The sequence below is a fragment of the Theropithecus gelada genome, chromosome 11 (assembly GCF_003255815.1).
Source record: "Theropithecus gelada isolate Dixy chromosome 11, Tgel_1.0, whole genome shotgun sequence".
Lineage (NCBI taxonomy): Eukaryota > Metazoa > Chordata > Mammalia > Primates > Cercopithecidae > Theropithecus > Theropithecus gelada.
In genome coordinates, this window is record NC_037679.1 from 69,207,345 (window position 1) to 69,229,638 (window position 22,294).

The 22,294-nt window shown below is 40.2% G+C and overlaps 1 protein-coding gene across 6 annotated transcripts in view; it reads left to right on the forward strand.

Annotated features, from left to right (window-relative positions):
- Positions 1-22,294, forward strand: part of IFT81 (intraflagellar transport 81) — a 91,516-nt gene that overhangs the window by 36,758 nt on the left and 32,464 nt on the right. For 4 of the 6 annotated variants that reach the window (XM_025401465.1, XM_025401464.1, XM_025401470.1 and 1 more), the window contains one exon: positions 16,457-16,606. In XM_025401465.1, coding sequence (XP_025257250.1) covers positions 16,457-16,606 — 150 coding nt within the window. Of the gene's footprint in view, positions 1-4,219; positions 4,904-16,456; positions 16,607-22,294 lie in introns of those variants that run through there. The other 2 variants (XM_025401466.1, XM_025401467.1) reach the window with 2 other exon arrangements.

The following is a 22,294-nucleotide window of genomic DNA, read 5'->3' on the forward strand; positions in this document are numbered from 1 at the left end:
TTTGTATTTTTAGTAGAGACGAGGTTTCTCCATGTTGGCCAGGCTGGTCTCGAACTCCTGACCTCAGGTGATCCACCCGCCTCGGCCTCCCAAAGTGCTGGGATTACAGGCGTGAGCCACTGCGCCCGGCCTTAATTTTTGTATTTTTAGTAGAAATGGGGTTTCACCATGTTGGTCAGGCTGGCAAACTCCTGACCTCATGATCTGCCCGCCTCAGCCTCCCAAAGTGCTGGGATTACAGGTGTGAGCCACCGTGGCTGACCCCAAATTTTCATTTCTTAATTAAGTGAATTTATATTGGATTTAATTATTATAAATATTAAATTATAAAAGTGAAAAACATTAGTAGCAAACAGATAATACAAAAATCTATATTTGTTGGTAAATGTATTTCCATAAAGGGCTAAGAAAATATCATTAAGTTATTTTGTCAGTAATGTATACTTGTCTGGTGGGACTGACATGATTAAAATGACCTCATCATAGAGGCTTACAAGTTTAAAAAAATACAATTTTATCTCACATTGCTATATACTTTAAATTTTGAACAATGCTTTAATAGCTTTTGTTTCATTTATCCTTCTGTCAGACTCATAAGATTAGTAGGACAAATAATATTTTTTATAGATGGCTAAACTCAAGCACCAAAAATATAATTTTCCATCCTCTTTTCATAAAATTAGCCCAGGAATGAATGAATACATGAAGTCAAATATCTTAGCTTGGTGCTTTTTTAGCAAAATAAAGTGATAGGTCATATTTTAATTCCTAAACATTGTCTGGACTTTACCAGTTTTTACAGGCTTTTAAATTTTGTATTAGCTATTAGATCTCAGCAAAAGCTATTGTGGAAAACTACTCTTGTCCAAACCTCATTTTTGACTTTGAAAAGTTGTTGAATCCATACTGTTACAAATTGGCGTGAACCTTCACTGTGCCAAACAAATGAATTGTTCCCATAGTACCACTTTTCTCTGTGGTACTTCTGCTTGTACCCTCCCAATGTGCCTTTTAGCTTGTTGGGGAAGTAGTAGATTCAGGAAGTCAACACGCGATTGAAAAATTCCCTTGGCTTTTAACATCCACTTCCAAATTGTTTTAAGACATGGGAGGGAGTGTTTTAAATGATATTTGGAAGTCAACAGTGTATGCTTCGTGACATCCTTGCTGTCTGGAGAAAAAAACAAAAGATTAATTATGCAGCAATTTCACTTTACAAGAGAGTATGCTACCTCCTGGCATTTTTATCTTTTCTTAAGAAAATGCTGCCTAAATGGCAAAAAATACTAATTGTTATGGCTGTATTTGGCATAAATAGTACTTATAATTCAGTATTAGATGTTCCCTCTGTGGAAATGTGAGGGAAAAAACCTAGTGCCAAGTTATTAGTCTTTATTTTTGAGAAATCATGGTGAACAGGAGAAGGATCTAGTGACAGGAAAATAAAGCATTCTTTTTTTTAAGGGGAAAAAGATAGCATTTGGAAATGATAATTTTTGAACAATGTCTGGTCGGAAACAGAACAAATCAAGTAAGGTATTTGGCAATTACCTAAAAGAACAGAAGGTATTGGGGAACATTAAGCATAATTTTATAAAGAACAAATCTTGGTATACCAATTTTATTTTCTACTTTGATAAAGTGATAGGCCATATGGACAAAATAAAAGAAGTTTCTTATATTTAAAATTATATAATACAGCTGGAGGTATAATTCACTGAGGTGTCTGATTTGGTATCACATGGTTCACTGAGGTTTCTGGTTTGATATCACATAGTAATCTCCAAAAAATCATATCCTTTGCCCCCCATCTGTTAACACAGTTGGTGAGAAGGTATTGATAATTAGTGGCATGGTGTTTGGAAAGAACACTATGCCAGGAATCGCACGCAAAATGAGGAAAGGGGGAATCATGTTTATTGAGCACTTTTTATACAAAGCTCTATGCCAGGTACTTTGCAAACAGATACTTTTTTACTTCTTGTAAAAGGTGTTGTTATCATTTCCCTTTCACAGTTGAGTGATGCTCAAGGAGTTTGCAGTTTCACACAACTAGTAAGTGGCCAAGCTAAAACCCAGGACCTCTCCAAGGTCTGTTGACCTTGAACAAATTACTTGACCTCCCTGAGGCTTCTCTATCTGTAAAATGGGGCTGATTGCTCTTTATTATCTCTGGGAAAGGCACATGAAATAATAGATGCTAAAGCTTCTGAGAAACTCAAAGGCTTAGTCAACGTATAACACCTGGCATCTGAAAGTAATCATTGCCATGGGTGGTATGTTACTATGTGTGTGAGAGGCAGCATAGTGGAGTGGTGAAGAGTGGCTCTAGAACTTGGTTGTTTGAGTGCAAATCCTGGTTTTGCCGCTTACCAGATGGTTGACCTTGGACAAGTTCCTTACCCTCTTTATGGTCAGCTGTAAAATGTGAATGTTTGTAGGATATAACTCCTAAAATTATTTTGAGGATTAATTGAACATGCTTAGAACAGCACTAGGCACATAGTAAATGCTCAGTGTGTTAGTTCTTAGTATTTGTATATTTTTGTTATTCACTTGGATGAAGAATTTGAAAGCTAGAAATAGAGTTTACAGCTTAAAAGGTGAAACTAGTATTTCTCAGACTGGGAGCAATTTAGTGGAAATAAATATGAAATAGTTTCTGGTTAGGAGTAAATAATTTACACAAATTTAAGATAGAATAAGATAGCACTAATGAGAGTAATTTTAGCTGCCATTCTCTGAGCAGTTACTGCATGCTCAGTCTTGAAAGCTTAAAAAATACAGCTTTAGTGATGGTTATACAGCAACGTGAATGTACTTAAAGCCACAGAACTGTATACTTGAAAATGGTTAAAGCGGTAAATTTTATGTTATCTCACAATATACCCTAATTCATCCTCTTGGAAAGCCTCTGAAGTAAATATTACCTCCATTTTGTAACCTAAGAAACAGAGACATTGAAATAATTTGCCCAAAGTCACGTAGTTAGCAGGTAAGAGAATATTGCCATCCTAATGGCAATATTTGATTACCATCAAATGTGAATCCTAAAATTTACCCATTCCAATAGTGCCTTGGAGACGGCACCATTAGAATGGGTAAATTTTAGGATTCATATTTTACTCTAAAGAGGACTATACTGTGAACAATCATTAATTGGAAGTGTTTATTTGCGGGAAATTATATGACAGCCATTTGTTTGGATGTAAAACTTTATTCCTTGATTGTCCATATGTAGTTGTTTGATTGATCTTATCTTGGAAAAATTTAGGAACATAACGTGTTGATAAACATAAATGTAACAAGTTCTAGACGTATACAGTGATACAATGATTTATATTCATTTGTCATTTTCTTTTTAGAGGTCCATTAGCAGTTTTTAGTTTGGTGGTGAAGTATACATTTTGATGCTTCCTACTGCCATTAAAGTTAATATTCCAGATGTTACATACTGTCTAAGAGTTTTAGCTCTTCTGATTGCAGATGCTACAGACATTTTTTCTTTACTAGGCCTTTTTATTAGTATTTCATTGGTTTTCCTTATTAGTAAAAGATGAAGTTTCTAGAAGTACTTTCCCTCCATTGTACTTTATCATTTTAACATTTTATTTTCATAAAGTAAGACAGTACACAGGAATAAGCACAGGCATGTATTTATCTCTTACTCTGCCAGAGTCCTGACATAAGTAGGAATTGCTTGAACAGTTGAAATGATCTTCTCAGTGATAAAAGATACATTTTCCTACCCATCCAGTCAATCTTGATTTCTTTCTCTTCATACCAGTATTTGGAAGATGATAGAAACTACACTCTATTAAATGATTACATTTAGTTTAGCAATTACACCCTGCTAACGTAACTGAAAATAAATAGTAATGAATATTTTACTGTTTTTATATCTCAAAGGTTTTTATATTGGATTTTAAGTATATCTTAATATAAATCTGGTTGAATTGATAGTCTCAAAATATTTTGATTGCTGTCATCTCTGAGGAAATGTACACACAAAAAATGCCATGGAGATTTGCCCTTTATCCTAATTTGTTTATTATTATCAATATTTTAGATAAATAATAATTTTTTAAATTATGCAATTACAATGTGCCAGATATCATACTAGTTTTCTTATATACATTATTCTCATTTATGTCATTGTACAACTCTGTAAGTACAATTTTTTTTTTATTTAGGTTTCTTTCTTTTTTTTTTTTTTCAGAGACAGGATCTCACTCTGTCACGCAGGCTAGAGTGCAGTGGTGTGATCATGGCTCACTGCAGCCTGAAACTCCTAGGCTCGAGTGATCCTCCCACCTCAGCCTCCTGAGAAGCTTGGACTACAGGCGCGAGCCACCATGCCCAGCTAATTTTCTTTTTTTGTTTTGTTTTGTTTTGTAGAGATGTGGTCTCACTGTGTTTCCCAGGCTGGTCTTAAACTCCTGGCCTCAAGCAGTCCTCCCACTTTGGCCTCCTGAAGTGGTAGAATTACAGGCGTGAGCCTGTGCCTGGCTGTAATTACTATTCCCGGTTTTTACAGATAAAGGATCTGAGACACACAGAGGGTTTAAGCTGACTTGCCTGACACCCCATTTCTTGTAAGTAGTAGAACCAGGAGTTGGATTTAGCAGTCTGGCTGTAGAGCCATCAATAGTTTGCATATGACAAAAAGCTGGAAGAAATAGTCAACCTGAAACACATGATGGAATTATAGTTCAGAATCATCTTGGTAGATAGAGGCACTGTGCTTAAACAAAATGCCATTAATGGGATTATAATAAATATAATGTGGTAGAATTCAGGTTTTGTTTGCCAATTCAACACATCATCTATTACTAACACAGCTTTAAAAAATGCATAAATGATTATACTACATTAATTTTTTAAAAGTATCCTTTTTATGGTCTAATTATGCCTAGAGTATTATTTCATATTTTTGACTTCATGTTTTAAGAGACAGTCATGCCAGGCACGGTGGCTCAAGCCTGTAATCCCAGCACGTTGGGAGGCCAAGACGGGCGGATCACGAGGTGAGGAGATCGAGACCATTCTGGCTAACACGGTGAAACCCCGTCTCTACTAAAAAATACGAAAAACTAGCCGGGCGAGGTGGCGGGCGCCTGTAGTCCCAGCTACTCGGGAGGCTGAGGCAGGAGAATGGCGTAAACCCGGGAGGCGGAGCTTGCAGTGAGCTGAGATCGCACCGCTGCACTCCAGCCTGGGCGACAGAGCGAGACTCCGTCTCAAAAAAAAAAAAAAAAAAAAAAAGAGACAGTCATGCCAGAGTCCCATATGAGCGTGACTAAAATGGATGAAAAGTCTGGAAAACTTTTCATATCAATAATTGATTATGTATTAACTGAAACAAAAGACTAGAGAAAGACACAGTGGGAATTGATTATGTATTAAGGAATAAAAGACTGAAGAACGACATAATAAATAGTTAAAGGATTATGAAAAAGATGGTGTTCAGAAAAAAATTAACATGCAGGCCTGAGACTGCTATCCCTAGAAAGGTCTGCTTGCAAAGTTGGCCCTTGGCTGGCATCTGGGGGAACTTGGTTCTTGGATGGATTCCTGCCATTCGCTGATAAGAATGGCTCACCTTGCCTAAAGTATATGAAGAGTGTGGTTTATGTCGAGCTCCTGCTTGCCTTTCCTTCCTCCCTCTCTCCCTCCCTGCCTGCCTCCCTCTCTCCCTCCCTGCCTGCCTCCCTCCCTCCCTCCCTTCCTTCCTTTCTTCCTTCGTTCTTTCTCTCTCTCTCTCTCTTTCTTTCTCTCTCTCTCTCTCCTCTTCCTGGAATATTGGTACAGGGTAGGCAGAATGTGCCTAGATGATCAGCTCCTAGTAAAAACCCTGGGAACTAAGTCTCCAATGAGCCTCCCTGATCATTTCATGTGTGTTGTTACAACTCATCGCTGGAGGAATTAATTATGCCCTCTGTGACTGCAGTGGGAGACAACTTTTAGAAGTTTGCACCTGGTTTCCTCCAGATTTCACCCCATGTGCCTTTTCCCTCTGCTGATTTTGCTTGGTATTCAGTGTAATAAATCATAGCCAAGAGTATGACTGTATGCTTTGAGTCCTCCCAGTGAATCACTGAATCTAGAGATGGTCTTGGGGACCCCTGACACAGATGGATTAGTGGTTTTTGTTTGTTTGTTTGTTTATGAGAAAGCCAAACTAGGATCAACGAATGGTGATTAGAATGAAATATTTGATTGACTAGAGAAAAATGTCTACCACTTGAGCTTTCTTCAGTAATGGAGCAGGCTGACAGTCTCACTCTGTCATTCAGGCTGGAGTGCACTGGCATGATTTCAGCTCACTGCAACCTCCGCCTCCCAGGTTCAAGCGATTCTCATGCCTCAGCCTCCCAAGTGTCTGGGATTACAGGCGCCCACCAGCATGCTCGGCTACGTTTTGTATTTTTGGTACAGACGGAGCTTCACCATGTTAGCCAGACTGGTCTTGAACTCCTGACCTCAAGCAATCTGCCCACCTCGGCCTCCCAAAGTGCTGGGATCACAGGCTTGAGCCAGCTCACCCCAGATAAGGGACATTTTTGAAGTAATGTGTGCAGTAAGTAGAAGAACATTGGAGATCAGTATTTTGGGTGTTTTAATTTTTTTTTTTTTTTGAGACAGAGTCTTGCTCTGTCGCCCAGGCTGGAGTGCAGTGGCGCTATCTTGGCTCACTGCAAGCTCTGCCTCCTGGGTTCACGCCATTCTTCTGCCTCAGCCTCCTGAGTAGCTGGGACTGTAGGCGCCTGCCACCACGCCCAGCTAATTTTTTTGTATTTTTAGTAGAGACAGGGTTTCACCATGTTAGCGGGGATGGTCTCGATCTCCTGACCTTGTGATCTGCCCGCCTCGACCTCCCAAAGTGCTGGGATTACAGGCGTGAGCCACCGCGCGTGGCTGGGTTTTTTAATCTTAAAAAATCTGATTATGCCAGGTGTGGTGGTTCATGCCTGTATTATTTTTTAAATACCTGGTGGGAAACTTAAATTTGCCATTTAATCTGGTAGCCTTCAGCTACCTCTTTTGGTATGATTTTTGCTGTTTCATAGGCAGCAATCTAAGCTTGAAGACTTTCTCTCACTTACTGGAAGGACAAAGAATAGAACATGTGCCTCTTGTAGTAGTGCCAGTAGCTAGTGATTTTACCATCTTAGTCACCTTGATCTCTCTGATTCTCTGCTTTCATAATTTGAAAAAGCAAACAAAAAACCAGTCCCAATGATATACAGTACTAGTGCCCTTCCCAAAGTGATCATTTGTATGAATGCATGCCTTTGGGATCTGAATTTTTTTTTATAGCAACAAATGAACCTCTGGTTAAGGTTCCATTGGAACTCATGCAATGAAAGGTCACCCCTGGTTTATGGTGTATGGGTGTATTATAGTCCATTGTGTTTTCTCCCCTGACCATTACAAGAAGCTCAGCTGTTTTGCAGTTATAGCTACTTTTAAAATATGCTTGGTCAAGTAATATTTATAAGCAGCTTTAGAAAGGGCCAGCCAATTCATTCTACAGCTACTGACAGAAATCCTAGAGCTAAATTGGAAAGATTATGAAATCTTCTTAAAATACTTCAAAGAGAAGCACATTGAAGATAAGGGAATCCTGGCAAGATGTGCTGCAGCTGTCAGGTCCTGAAAAATTAGGAATCAAATTTTGACACTTGTAATTGAATCATCCACCCTTCTAAGTGAGCCCAGGCAAACCTGTGATATTTTTAGAACCTTTCAAATCACATTGTACTCTTTAGAGTTCATAGCAGGACCTGAGGCCCCTGAAATTTCCCAAGAGATGGAACAAAACAGAATCAAATAAATTTGGCTCAGTTCACTGTAATAGAAGTGTAGTGCATTATGCATGCAGTCTAGGTAATGCCACACTTTTAACCCCAAATTTTAAAACTTTTCATGGATTTTTTTTTTCTGGATAATTAACTGCTTGGACAGCAGTCGAAGCACCCATTAGAGATAGTAACAGCTGTGTGGTGGTGATTTGATTTATAATAGAAGCACAGAGACCTTGGATTGTGTGACTGTGTTCCACAGATGGATGTTCCTGTGTCACAAATTTCATTTAATACAGATTTCTACCCACATATATCATATTGATTATTACAGACTCTCTTAAAAGATTGAGCAGTTAACTAGCCACTACCATATGTAGATAATTACATTGCTTATGCTTGACTTGGTGAGATTTTCTAATTTACAGTTGAAAATGTGCCACTAACGGGTTAGAAAAGGTTAGGATAGTATTTGTATGTGTGTTTTTATGGCACTAGTTGTGATGGGTGATTTAAAAAGACTATCATTTTAGCAGATTACAAAGGCTGCTTTGAAACATTTTCTCTTGCCTTAAAACAAACAGCAACTCTGAGACCAGACTTCAGGGAATCCAAATAATTTATTGGAGCGTGACATGATGGCCTTTTCAGGTTTTCTTCAAGTCAGAAGTTCTGTCTAGAGCACAAGACACTGACAAATGAGCAGAAAGACTGTGGCCTTTGTGTATATTCATGCCACTCCTAAACAGTTGGTTCTATCTCATCTCATGCCTAACTCCCTTGAGCCAATTCCTGTAGTTGTCTATGCTTATACATCATTTGATGAAATATCTGACAAAGATGTGATTTAATTAAGAAATGGAAAATAGCCTGGATGTTGTACTAACAGTATTTGAAAAGTATTCATTCTAGTTATTTTTTTCTAACTTACTGAACTTTGGTAAGTAGTATTAATTTCTCTATGGGTTCCTAGTGCTTTTTTATGTTAAAAAATGGCTCTGGCTGGACGCAGTGGCTGATGCCTGTAATTCCAGCACTTTGGGAGGTCAAGGCAGGAGGATCACCTGAGGTCAGGCGTTCTAGACCAGCCTGGCCAACATGGTGAAACCCTGTCTCCACTAAAAATACAAAAATTAGGCCAGGTGCGGTGGCTCACGCCTGTAATCCCAGCACTTTGGGAGGCCAAGGCAGGCAGATCATGAGGTCAGGAGATCGAGACCATCCTGGCTAACATGGTGAAAACCCATCTCTACTAAAAATACAAAAAAATTACCCAGGCATGGTGGCAGATGCCTACAGTCCCAGCTACTCGGGAGGCTCAGGCAGGAAAATGGCATGAACCTGGGAGGCAGAGCTTGCAGTGAGCCAAGATCACGCCACTGCACTCCAGCCTGGGCGACAGAGCAAGACTCCATCTCAAAAAAAAAAAAAAATTAGCCGGGTCTGGTAGCTTGCCTGTAATCCCAGCTACTCGGGAGGCTGAGGCTAGAGAATCGCTTGAACCTGAGAGGTGGAGATTGCAGTGACTCAAGATTGTGCCATTGCATTCCAGTCTGGGAGACAAGAGCAAGACTCCGTCTCAGGAAAAAAAAAAAAAAAAAAAAAATGGCTTTGTGGTTCTTAAACAATATAAAGTGCTTATTATATGATAGTCTTAAGTCTTCACAGCTAATTACTTTGAAAATCATTTTCATGCCAGATATTGAGGGAGAAAATTTACAGTAGGAGCAGCAATTCTTGTTTCACATAAATATCTAGAATGATGCCTGGAATCCATTAATTCTTTTGAGTTTTCTGATAAGCGAAAAACATTTATAAATGGTTATATTCTTAGAGAAATAAACTGCCTATCCATTACAGAAGCTAGCTCAGATTCTGATCATTACTCTTAAAGGTTGTAAAACATATTAAATACACAAAAGGAAAAAGAACATCTGTCAGTTTCCATTTTGATCACAAGGGAGCCGAGTCTTTAAAATTGATCCTGAAGCCAGAAGCTAGCACTGTAAAGCATTAGTCCATTACAAAAGAGATAAAGATTAGAGTTTCACCCAACTGAGTACTCTCTCAGCACCTGCTAGCATAAATCACAAAGTATTAATCTTATTTGATCTCAGCATCTAAAATGATGGCTGCTCTTTCATAGAAGACTAACAGATTACAAATGTATATGGGTATAAATACATGGGTATTTGTACAAATGTATATGGGTAGTAATAGCTGCCATAATGGGCTTTCCTGCCCAGTGGCAAGCTTTGTAGTTCACTTTACTGACAAATTCGTTTGGTTTACCTGTTAACGATACACTATGGGAAGGTTTTTCCTTAATGTTCTAAGAATTTGCTTACCTCCTATGCCTTTAAAAATTATTTTTTTCATTTATAGGTAAAGGTGACTGGCTGAGAGTTCTTTATAATATCTTGCCCAGCTACAGCAAAGGTTGAGTGGATTAATATCTTGGCACACCTGCTATGTTTGTGGCACGTGTGTGTACCGGAGCATACCCCATTTAGGAAGCTCTGCTCCGGAGCAGTGCTACTCAAAGTGTGGTCTGTAGACTAGTTTCAGTTCAGAGACTGTTAGTTTCTTCTAATCTGCAGCCATATAAATTGAGAGGAAACATTTAGAAACCCTTATAGTCATTTGACCTCAGTATTTTCATTATTTTACAAAAATATCCGATGAACAAATGTTTAGAAATTTTTTTAAAAACTGGTCCTTTATCCTTAACAGATAGTTTGAGAAGTCCTGCTACTCGTAGAAGTGGAGTTGGTGAGCCATAGAATATGTACAGTTTCTACTTCAGTAGACAAGCCAAGTTGTTTTCCAGACTGTTGCTCTAAATTACATATCTCGCTCTCTACTTCTTCCACATCATCACCAACACTTGATATTGAAAGATTTTTTATTTTTGCCAATTGGGTAGGTGTGAAAATGGCATCTCATTGTTGTCTTAATTTTTTTTTTTTTTTTAGATGGAGTCTCTCTCTGTTGCCCAGTATCTTCCCTGGCTTTGAGAAATTTGGCTCCCTTTTTCTATATTGCATTTATTTATTTGCTCAATCAGTTAACTTGCTTGTTTGCTCGATTTAAACAATCTATCAACTACTCCGGCCTCCTTCTTTACACACCAATTCTGTGCCCCTATCCCACCAACCACATTTTAACCCTCTGTGTCTATATTCCCCATGACTCCTCGCTCACCCCTGTGTGTCCTCAGCTGCCAGGCCTGCTAGCCTATGTCTCTGTGTGTTTCCTCAGCCCCTAACCCCATCATTGCATATCCTTAGCCATTCAGCCTTTTGATCTGTACTTCCATTAACTCCCCCTACTCCCCTGTGTCCCCAGTCACCAGGCTCCTGGTCCACACTTCTAATACAACTTCCCAAGTCCCCTCATTTCCCAGTATCCTCGACCTCTGAACCCTGTACCCCGCCATGCCTCTATGCAGCTCCCCAACCTTACTGGTACCTTCGTGCAGCTCTCTTATCTACTGCCCACCTCTCCAGCCACCATTTTGACCCCTGTGAACCAGGAATGGAAGGGAAGAGGAGGGCAATTTTTACCCTTACTCTCATCTGAGTGTACAGCAGAGTTTACCAGAGGCTTCACAAATGATCAGGCCATTGCTCTGGCAGCTAATGGAATTAGTAATTGTGTTTTATAAGTCTGAAGATTTAGCTTCAATGTGTTCATCAGTTTTGGTTTTTGTATGACATTGAAGATTCAGAAATAACCTAAAATCCAAATGATAATTAAAAGAAACCACGAATGGAAGAAAAAACATTGATAATGTGTTTTCTTTGTTCTAATTAATTGTGGAATAGTAGAGCTCTTAGAATGCTTTGATGGCTATGTATTGCTTAATCATATGTAACTGATTAATCTGACCTAGACTACTCTTCCATTAGGTATTATATCTAATGAATATCAAATAATAACCAATCAGCATAAAGCACACTCAGTAATTTGTAGGTTTGTTCTTTCATCAGAAACATTTATAGCTTTCAACTTTTAAAAATAGTTCTGGAGCACAGCAAGATAGAGAAGGGGAAAATTGGCCTCTATATTACAGAGGATAGCAGATGAACAGGGTTGATTTCATTTTGGGCACTTTGCCCAGGACACTTTTAATAGCATATATAGTTACTCTAGGGATTCTGAATCTGTGGTTATGTCAGGCTTACACATTTATTCTTTAAAAGGAAAATTTGCAAGTTATTAGACTTCAGGTACATTAGTATGACTTAATTTTTTAATTTTTAAAGAAGTTTCTATAATGCAGTTATTGAAAATTTGTGGTGTGAGGGCTGGATTCCTTAATATTAAAACTAACCTAATCATGGATAGAAAAATATTTTAAACTTTCTTCTTCTAAAACACAGTGTGTTCCTCAGTTCTTTCAAAAACTTTTTTGTTTGTTTTTGTTTGGTTTGTTTGTTTTTGTTTTGTTTGTTTGTTTTTTTGAGATAGAATCTCGCTCTGTCACCCAGGCTGGAGTGCACTGGCACTATCTCAGCTCACTGCAACCCCCGCTTCCCAGGTTCAAGCGATTCTCTTGCCTCAGCCTCCCGAGTAGCTGGGATTACAGGCACACACCACCACGCCTGGCTAATTTTTTATATTTTTAGTAGAGATGAGGTTTCGCCATGTTGCCCAGGCTGGTCTCAAACTCCTGAGCTCACACAGTCCCCCCACCTCAGCCTCCCAAAGTGCTGGGATTACAGGTGTGAGCCACCGCACCTGGCCAACTCTTTCAAAGTTTAAGTCAAGTTTAAAAGATGTCTAAACTAGGAATTGGAAGTTTATTTAACGTGAAGAATTTTTAATCTTAATATTTTAAAGGAATGTTTGTATACTCAGGAATCAAGTATTTTAGAAAAAAAATTAAATTTTAGAGATGCTGTACTTTCTATTTTACTACTTTATGAGTTAGAATTATTGACCTTAGAATTTGCTTTAAAAATTGGAAGGAAAAGCCAGGCACAGTGGCTCATGCCTGTAATCCTAGCACTTTGGGAGGCCAAAGTGGGCGGATCACCTGAGGTCAGGAGTTCGAGACCAGCCTGGCCAACATGGTGAAACCCCATCTCTACTAAAAATGCAAAAATTAGCCAGGCATGGTGGTGCATGCCTGTAATCCCAGCTACCCGGGAGGCCGAGGCAGGAAAATCGCTGGAACCCTAGAGGCAGAGGCTGCAGTGAGCCAAGATCGTGACACTGCACTCCAGCCTGGGTGAGAAAGCAAGACTTAAGAAAAAAAAAATTGGAAGGAAAAATACCAATATGGGCTGGGCACAGTTGCTCATGCCTGTAATCCCAGCCCTTTGGGAGGCCAAGGTAAGTGGATCACCTGACGTCAGGAGCGAGAGACCAGCCTGGCGTGGTAGCAGGCACCTGTAATCCCAGCTACTTGGGAGGCTGAGGCAGGAGATTCGCTTGAACCTGGGAGGTGGAGGTTGCAGTGAGGGGAGATTGCGCCGCTGCACTCCAGCCTTTGAGACAAGAGCAAGACTCCATCTCAAAAAAAGAAAAATAACAATATGGTAATAGAGCTTGTGTTGGGATAGTGGCTTTGAGTGAACTTTTCCTTTTTTCTGTTTTCCAAAATTTCAACAATATGTTCATTACTTTTATTATTTATAAAATTATTTATTAACTATCCCCCAAAATTAGCTTTAAGAAGCAGTGGACATTAAAAAGGCTAAGATTCTTTTTTTTTTTTTTTTTTTTTTTTGAGACGGAGTCTCAGTCTGTTGCCCAGTCTGGAGTGCAGTGGCGCGATCTCATTGCAACCTCCGCCTCCCGGGTTCAAGCAATTCTTCTGCCTCAGCCTCCCAAGTAGCTGGGACTACAGGCACATGACTGGTCTTGAATTCCTGGACTCAAGCAGTCCCCCACCTCAGCCTCCCAAAGTGCTGGGATTATAGGCGTGAGCCAACTTGCCCAGCCAAAATTATTTTATATAGTACAAAAATCTGGAAATTATTAGTAGTCTTAATACAGAAGAGGAAGTGTTTTTTTAAGTATTATGTTCTGTTTCAGAAATATCAGAAATTTCTGGCATTTTCTTCTGGCGTTTGCTTCTTACATTGAGCAATACTGTACAGTCATACATTGCTTAATGACAAGGATACATTTTGAGAAATGCACTGTTAGGCAGTTTTGTTGTTGTGTGAACATCATAGACCTTACACAAACCTTGATGATATAGCCTACTACACAACTAGACTGTATGCCATAGCCTATTGCTCCTAGGCTGCAAACTTGTGCAGCATGTTACTATACTAAATACTGTAGGCAACTGTAACAGAGTGGTAGGTATTATTTGTTTATCTAAATAGACCTAAACTTAGAAAAGGTACAGTAAAACTATGGTATTGTAGGCCAGGCACGGTGGCTCACGCCTGTAATCCCAGCACTTTTGAGGCCGAGTCCGGTGGATCACTTGAGGCCGGGAGTTCAAGACCAGCCTGATCAACATAGTGAAACCCCATCTCTACTAAAAATACAAAAATTAGCCAGGCATGGCGGTGGGTGCCCCTAATCCCAGCTACTCAGGAAGCTGAGGCAAGAGAATCACTTGAACCTGGGAGGCAGAGGTTGCAGTGAGCCAAGATGATGCCATTGCACTCTAGCCTGGGCAACAGAGTGAGACTCCATCTCAAAAATTATGTATATGATATTGTAATATTATACAAAGAAATCTTTCTTTCTTTCTTTCTTTCTTTCTTCCTTCCTTCCTTCCTTCCTTCCTTTCTTCCTTTCTCTTTCTTTCCTTCTTTCTTTTTCTTTTCTCTTCTCCCCTCTCCTCCCCTCTCCTCTCCTCTCCTCTCCTCTCCTCTCCTCTCCTCTCCTCTCCTCTTTTCTTTTCTTTTCTTTTCTTTTCTTTTCTTTTGAGACTGAGTCTCACTCTGTTGCCCAGACTGGAGTGCAGTGGTGTGATCTCAGCTCACTGCAACCTGTGCCTCTGGGTTCAAGCGATTCTCTTGCCTCATCCTCCTGAATAGCTGGGATTACAGGTGAGCACCACTATGCCCAGCTAATTTTTATATTTTTAGTAGAGACGGGGTTTCACCATTGAAGGAGGGGCAGGCACCATGTTGGCCAGGCTGGTTTCGAACTCCTGACCTCAAGTGATCCAACCATCTTGACCTCCCAAAGTATTGGGATTACAGGCGTGAGCCCCCACACCCAGCCTTGAATTCCTTTAAATATTATGCTACTTTGTTTGCTCTTCCAAACTCTAGTTGGTATTACTTAATAATGGAGTGTTTCCATTAGAGTTGTAACTTTTTTCCATTATTAGTTATAACTTTGATATCATGGGTAGGTAAATAGATAAATTAGATAACTACGAGTTTTCACTAACTTGGGATATTCTTAGCTTTTTAACATTTGGGATGGGTACCATCCCAGTGTCTCAGATGTCTGATAGCAATATATAGTCACAGTACATTTCTTAAGTGATAAATAGTAGCTACGAGTGTTGATGGTTCTGGTGGCTATATTAGTCCCAGTAGTCCAATGGACTGCTACCAAAATAGTACAGGACATGAGATATACCATGATAAAACCACAACCAGAATTGTGGTCATTATCTCCTCCTTTTTCTTCTTTTTTAAACCTTTTTATTTTTATAAGATTGTGTTTCTGTTTTCCTAATCCTTATTTGTAAAGTCTAAAATGAATAGCTTTTATATAAGGATTTAGAATATTTAAGGCCAGGCACGGTGACTCATGCCTGTAATCCCAGCACTTTGGGAGGCCAGGGCGGGTGAATCACCTGAGTCGAGGACTTCGAACCAGCCTGGGCAACATAGTGAAATCCCGTCTTTACAAAAAATGCAAAAATTAGCCAGGCGTGTTGCTCTGCACCTGTGGGCCTCCTACTCAGGAGGCTGAGGCAGGAGAATTGCTTGAGCCCCTGAGGTTAAGGCTGCAATGAACTGTGATCCCACCACTGCACTACAGCCTGGGCAACAGAGCAAATCCTATCTCGAAATATATATATATATATACACATGCATACATATATACACACATAAATATTTTATATGTATACATATACATATACACATAATATATACATATATATGTACATATAATGAGTCAAAAAATTAAAAACACAAAATATTTAAACACTCTGGGTGACAGAGTGAGATTTGGTCTCAAAAAAATAAATAAATAAATATAGGAATTCATTTGGTAAGTACTGTTTATTATCTATTATGTATTAGGCACTGTGCCAGATACAGAGGATACAATGCAGAGTTGCTTAGAGCAAGATACTTGCAGGTCCTGCCCTCATCAAGCTTAAGGAATAGTGGGGAAAACAAATACTGAACTGAAATTTAAAATGGTGGCAATCGTTACACAGAACTGAATAGGCTCTGCAAATAAGTAACAGGAGTTTAACCCGGGTAGGGATGAAGACAGGAAGGTGGGGCTTGAGAAGTTTTCTAATAAAACTAAATTATTAAGTTATTATATAATTATATAAAGTCTTATAATAAAACGAAATTATATATGTGTGACACATGTTGGGAAGTAGAAAAGAAAAAATGTTAATACATTGAGTTTATACAGATGTATGATATTTAGCTACTACTTTTCTACTCATTGGATTACATACTGTGTTTCTTTTACAGTTCAAACGATATGTCAGTAAACTTCGAAGCAAGAGTACAGTTTTCAAAAAGAAACATCAGATAATAGCTGAACTTAAAGCTGAATTCGGTCTTTTGCAGAGGACTGAAGAACTTCTTAAGCAACGTCATGAAAATATTCAACAACAACTGGTAATATGGTATTTTCTTGGGCTACTATAAATACAAATGCCAGAAGATTTATGGGTTACAGCTTTATACTGAGGTCATTGTTTTTACTGGAAAAATCATAAAAATATTACTTTTCTCTGCTTAATTACAGACATGTCATAAGTTGATTCATTTATTTATTTATTTATTTATTTATTTATTTATTTTATTTTTTTTTTTGAGACGGAGTCTCGCTCTGTCGCCCAGGCTGGAGTGCAGTGGCCGGATCTCAGCTCACTGCAAGCTCTGCCTCCCGGGTTTACGCCATTCTCCTGCCTCAGCCTCCCGAGTAGCTGGGATTACAGGCGCCTGCCACCTCGCCCGGCTAATTTTTTGTATTTTTTAGTAGAGACAGGGTTTCACCGTGTTAGCCAGGATGGTCTCGATCTCCTGACCTCGTGATCCGCCCGTCTCGGCCTCCCAAAGTGCTGGGATTACAGGCTTGAGCCACCGCGCCCGGCCGATTCATTTATTTTTAATGTAGCAGTAAGCACTGGCTTTTGTGTGTGTGCTGACTTTGGGGTTATTAATAGAATAACTTGAATTCCAAGTAGGTTTTTTCTTTTGGTTAGTTAATATGAGTAAAATTATCATACCAAGAGAGTGACTGTGAAATTCTTTTTTATCATGGCCTGCTGGGCAGAAATTTCTAAGCAGCCACTTCCAAGAAGCTTTGGAAAGAAATATCCAGGAAAGTGCTGTGTGGAAGTCTGCTTCCAGGCTTATTCCTTATGTGTTTGTGCCTTGGTTGTCTGAGAAGAGTTAAACCCAAAGTAGTCCAACAGCAAGGTTGTTCTAATTGTAGATGCCAGTTCCTCAGGGTTTTCTTCATTTGGCTTTTATTTTTTCTTTCACCAATGGGGAAACTGTTTCATCTGGGTGCTGGTTTACCAGCTAGCAATAATCTGGTAGAGGTAAGTACAATTTCAACCTGTTGTGTTTCCTTTTAACTGGCAGTATGAACTGTCTCATGCTGATGAATATTATTTGCTTTTAGGGAACTTAAGGTTGAAAATTTACTGTGAATCAACATGGATTCTAACAGCACTAACTTTAAAACTGATGGTAGTAACTACATTATTGTTTACTTCAAAATATTTTCTAATTTCTATTGTGATTTCTTTGACCTTTTGGTTATGGCTTAAAATCAAACATTTGGGGGATTTTCTAGTTACCTTTCTATTATGAATTTCTAGATTATTTTCATTGTGACCAGAGAGCACACTCTGATTTCAGTCCTGTGAAATTTGTAGTCTTGCATTATGGCCCAGTGTGTGGTCTGTTTTGGTAATTGTTTCATGTGCAATGAAAGGAATGTATATTCTGCAGTTGTTGGGAATAGTATTTTTTTTTTTTTTTTTTGAGACGGAGTCTTGCTCAGTCACCCAGGCTGGAGTATAATGGTGCGATCTCGGCTCACTGCAAGCTCCGCCTCCCAGGTTCACACCATTCTCCTGCCTCAGCCTCCCGAGTAGCTGGGACTACAGGTGCCCACCATCACGCCTGGCTAATTTTTCGTATTTTTAGTGGAGATGGGGTTTCATCGTGTTAGCCAGGATGGTCTTGATCTCCTGACCTCGTGATTCGCCCACCTTGGCCTCCCAAAGTGCTGGGATTACAGTCATAAGCCACTGCGCCCGGCCGGGAATAGTATTCTAAGTATGTCAATTCAGTCAGTATGTTAGCCATGATATTCACATCTTCCATATTCCTGTTGATTTTTTGTCTGCCTGTTCCATCAGTTACTGAGATAAGTGTGTTAAAAATCTCTAACTATAATTATTGCTTTGTTGCTTTTTTTAGTTCCATCAGTTTTTGCTTTATATTTTTTTCTTAAGTTGGGTTCCTAGAAGCAGAGCTCGAGAAGGGAATTCTTTGTGCTAGTGATTTATTGAGGGAGTACCTTCGGAAGGAGGGGAGTGAGGGAAGCAGATGAGGCAACAGAAAAAAGCCAAGCAAGAAAAAGACATGGTCTGAACTGGAGTTGGCTTCATTCTGATCCCATGATCAACTTTGAAACAAGTTGCACTGGAGTTGATTCCACCTTGATGCAAGGGGGCTGGCCTTTTGTACCCCATGGCAGTCAGTCATTTGGCTGTGGTCAGGTATAACCTCTTAGGCGAGACACCTCCCGTGTGGCTGAGGGCACTCTCTGGAGAAGAGTGTAACTATGAGCTATTTAGCAGTCAACACTCATAACAGTTTGCAAATGAGGTCTGAGTGGGGCACCAGCAACATCTACTACAGTTCACCCCTTGCACTAGTAGAATCTACTTGTTTGTCGCATTAAATTTACTCCACCCAGCTATAGCTTCTATAGGATTCTGGTTGGTCACAATTTCTAGGAAAACTTATAGGAGAAAGATTAGAGAGACAAATGGAAACTCTCATTACTACATTTGGTTCCAAGGACATAACTGATATTCAACATCTCCTTCCTTTACTGTCTATTCTAGAGTTCCCTCACCTCAGCTAGCACCTCCTCTGGTTTAGATGACTTACTTGGTGGGATGACCCAGTTCCTCATCCTTGAGAAGTGTGAGACTCTAGTAATCATGCCCTTACCAGGCCATGGTTGCTATACTTCCCCATTTACAGTTAAAACTGGGCATGGGAATACTAAGATATGCCCTAATGGATCATCTGAGTCCTAAATATATTTCTTTCTGTCCCTATTATATAGCAGCATCTATATAGCCTTATGATATCCTGCTTTCTTTGCCTGCTAGTCTATTGACATGAGGAGCCCAAGTGACCAGATGATAGTCAGAACATTAAATGTCAAGGGCCTCTTAACGTGCCTTCTGATGGAAGCATGCCCACTCTGGCAACCAGAACACCTATACCCACAGAGCCTAAAGTTGTCTGGAAGGGAAGCATAATTCCCTAAAGTGGATCAATGGGGATCGTGGTTAGTGGTGACACCTATACTTTCATCTCATGGTTCTGAGACCTATGCTTTCTATTGAGAACATAGCACCATATCATGGGCATTGGTTTAAAGTGTACACCCCATCCTAAAGGTAGAACTCATTTTCATAGGCCATCCAGTTCCAAGCTGGGGCCTTACGTTTAAGACACTGGTCCACTATTCTGTCAGGCCATCAGCTTTCCAGATAGTGTAGTATGTGGTAAAATTACTGAATTATATGGTCATATGAAAGCTATCATACTTCCTTTGCTGTAAAGTGTATCCCTTGGTTTGAGGTGATATTATGTGAGATTCTACATCAGTAGACTGAATGCTCTTAGCCCTTGGATAGTACTGCTGGCTGAAGTACAATGGGCAAGAAAGACAAACCTATACCCAGAATATGGATCAGTCCCATTAAGGATGAAATGTCACCCTTTTCAGGGCAGAAAGAGTCTGATGTTATTAAATTGACACAAAATAGGGGGTTGGTTTCCTCAAGGGATGATTCCATACCCAGAGCTCGGGATTGGTCTCTGTTGCTGGTGGGTCAGACGTTTGATATTGGCAGTAGCTAGATGAGCATGGATGAGAGAGAACCCATGCTGTTTGGCTCATACATAACTTCCATCTCTACCAACAAAGCCATTCTGTTTGTGAGTCCATTGTTTAAGCACTGTGTGGGCCAATGTCAGAGGCTGGCTGACATCTGCTGGCCAAATCATCCTTTCCACTTAGTTGTTCAGTGCCTCTTTTGCAGTGGACATTTTCTGGTTTCCATGTAATGAAAAGATCTTTATACTTAGTGCCTACACCCATAGGTTCATCCACATGCCTCTTTCCTGGACCTCCTTGTCCTTGCTGTCTTGCATCTTCCAGGGCCTTGACCGACAAGCTGAGCCATTTGCCACTGCCCAGAGGATACAGGATAATCTGGGGATTCAAGGTTCTCAAGTGGGTCTATCCATATACCCACATCCCAGACTCAGCACCCTTTTTCTTCTCTTTTCTTCCCTGACTTTGGCATAGAATATTTGCCTAGACTAAGAATTCAACTTTCTCTGGAGTTTTGCCAGTCTTAAAATTAAGTCCTGTGCCTGGTTTTCAGCTCCCTCTGCCCTTTAGCCATGGGAAATGAGGGTTTCTTTAAAGCCCTTAAGGAGGTTCTCTAACTTGATTACTTTGCTTTAAATTACAAATTAATGGATTTGAGCCTGTTATCTCTTCAACCATCAGTAGAGATTAGTGATAGCCACCCCAATTCCATAGTCCTTATAGTTACTGTTTCTCCTCAAATGCCAGAAACATTACACTGTCTAGTACATCTTTGTATCAGTTCAGATCCTCCAAGAAGCAGACATTGAGATGGGATTACATGTACAAGAGATTTATTGAAGGACACACTTAAGAAGGATAAAGGGAAGGGAGCAGGAGGAGGCAGGGAAAGCCTTCAGGCTCTGATCCAGGTCTGACACCTGTGAAAGGAGAGGGCAAAGGAAGGAAGATTGGGTAGAAATAGCCTCAAACTTCAGCACAACTCTGAGAAAGTTTTGGTCAGGTTAATGAAGAGTTCCTGAGCCAGTCACCTATTAGAGGAGTCCCTTGTCAGGCAGGACTGGGCCAACACTAGTACTACTGCCGTGCTCAGTCATTGGCTGAGAGCAGCTCCAGGGAAGCATAGCGTTGGTGCAAACATGGTGATGAACCCAAAGGGGCAGCAGCTATGGATGTCAGTCAGCTCTGTTCCCCTCAGCCAACTCTCTTGAAAGCAGTCTGAGCCATAAAATTTTGCTTGCCACTACAATCCCCATCCACCTGTATTCTTCTTCCCCAATTCACCACAAGTGAAAGTCTTATTAGTTGCACTGCTACAACATACCCAGGACTGTCAGTACTCTACCTGCCACAGTGATAGAGTCCTTAGTTCCATTTAGCCAGTGAGTGATTGCACTCTAGTGCTTATGCCAGAGATTACAATATACACCCTTGACTGATTACAGTCTTCACTAATTTTTTTTTTTTTTTTTTTTTTTTTTTTTGTGACAGAGTCTCTCTCTGTTGCCCAAGCCGGAGTGCAGTGACATGATCTCAGCTCACTGCAACCTCCATCCCCCCAGGTTCAAGTGTTTCTCCTGCCTCAGCCTCCCAAGTAGCTGGGACCACAGGAGTGTGCCACCACACCCGGCTATATTTTTGTATTTTTTTTTTTAGTAGAGACAGGGTTTCACCATGTTAGCCAGGATGGTCTCAATCTCTCGACCTTGTGATCCGCCCACCTCAGCTTCCCAAAGTGCTGGGATTACAGGTGTGAGCCACCACGCCCAGCCAGTCTTCACTAAATTTTTACTTTTGCTGTGTCCTGGGCAATGCAAGAACCTAAAACACTTTATTTATTTATTTATTTTTTTGAGACGGAGTCTCGCTGTGTCTCCCAGGCTGGAGTGCAGTGGCGTGATCTCGGCTCACTGCAAGCTCCGCCTCCCGGGTTCACGCCATTCTCCCGCCTCAGCCTCCCAAGTAGCTGAGACTACAGGCGCCCGCCACCACGCCCGGCTAGTTTTTTGTATTTTTTTAGTAGAGACGGGGTTTCACCATGTTAGCCAGGATAGTCTCGATCTCCTGACCTCGTGATCCACCCGCCTCGGCCTCCCAAAGTGCTGGGATTACAGGCTTGAGCCACCGCGCCCGGCCAACACTTTAACTTTGTTTACCACCTTCCCATATTTAGTGCTATTGTTGATAATATTTTTTTAATTCTA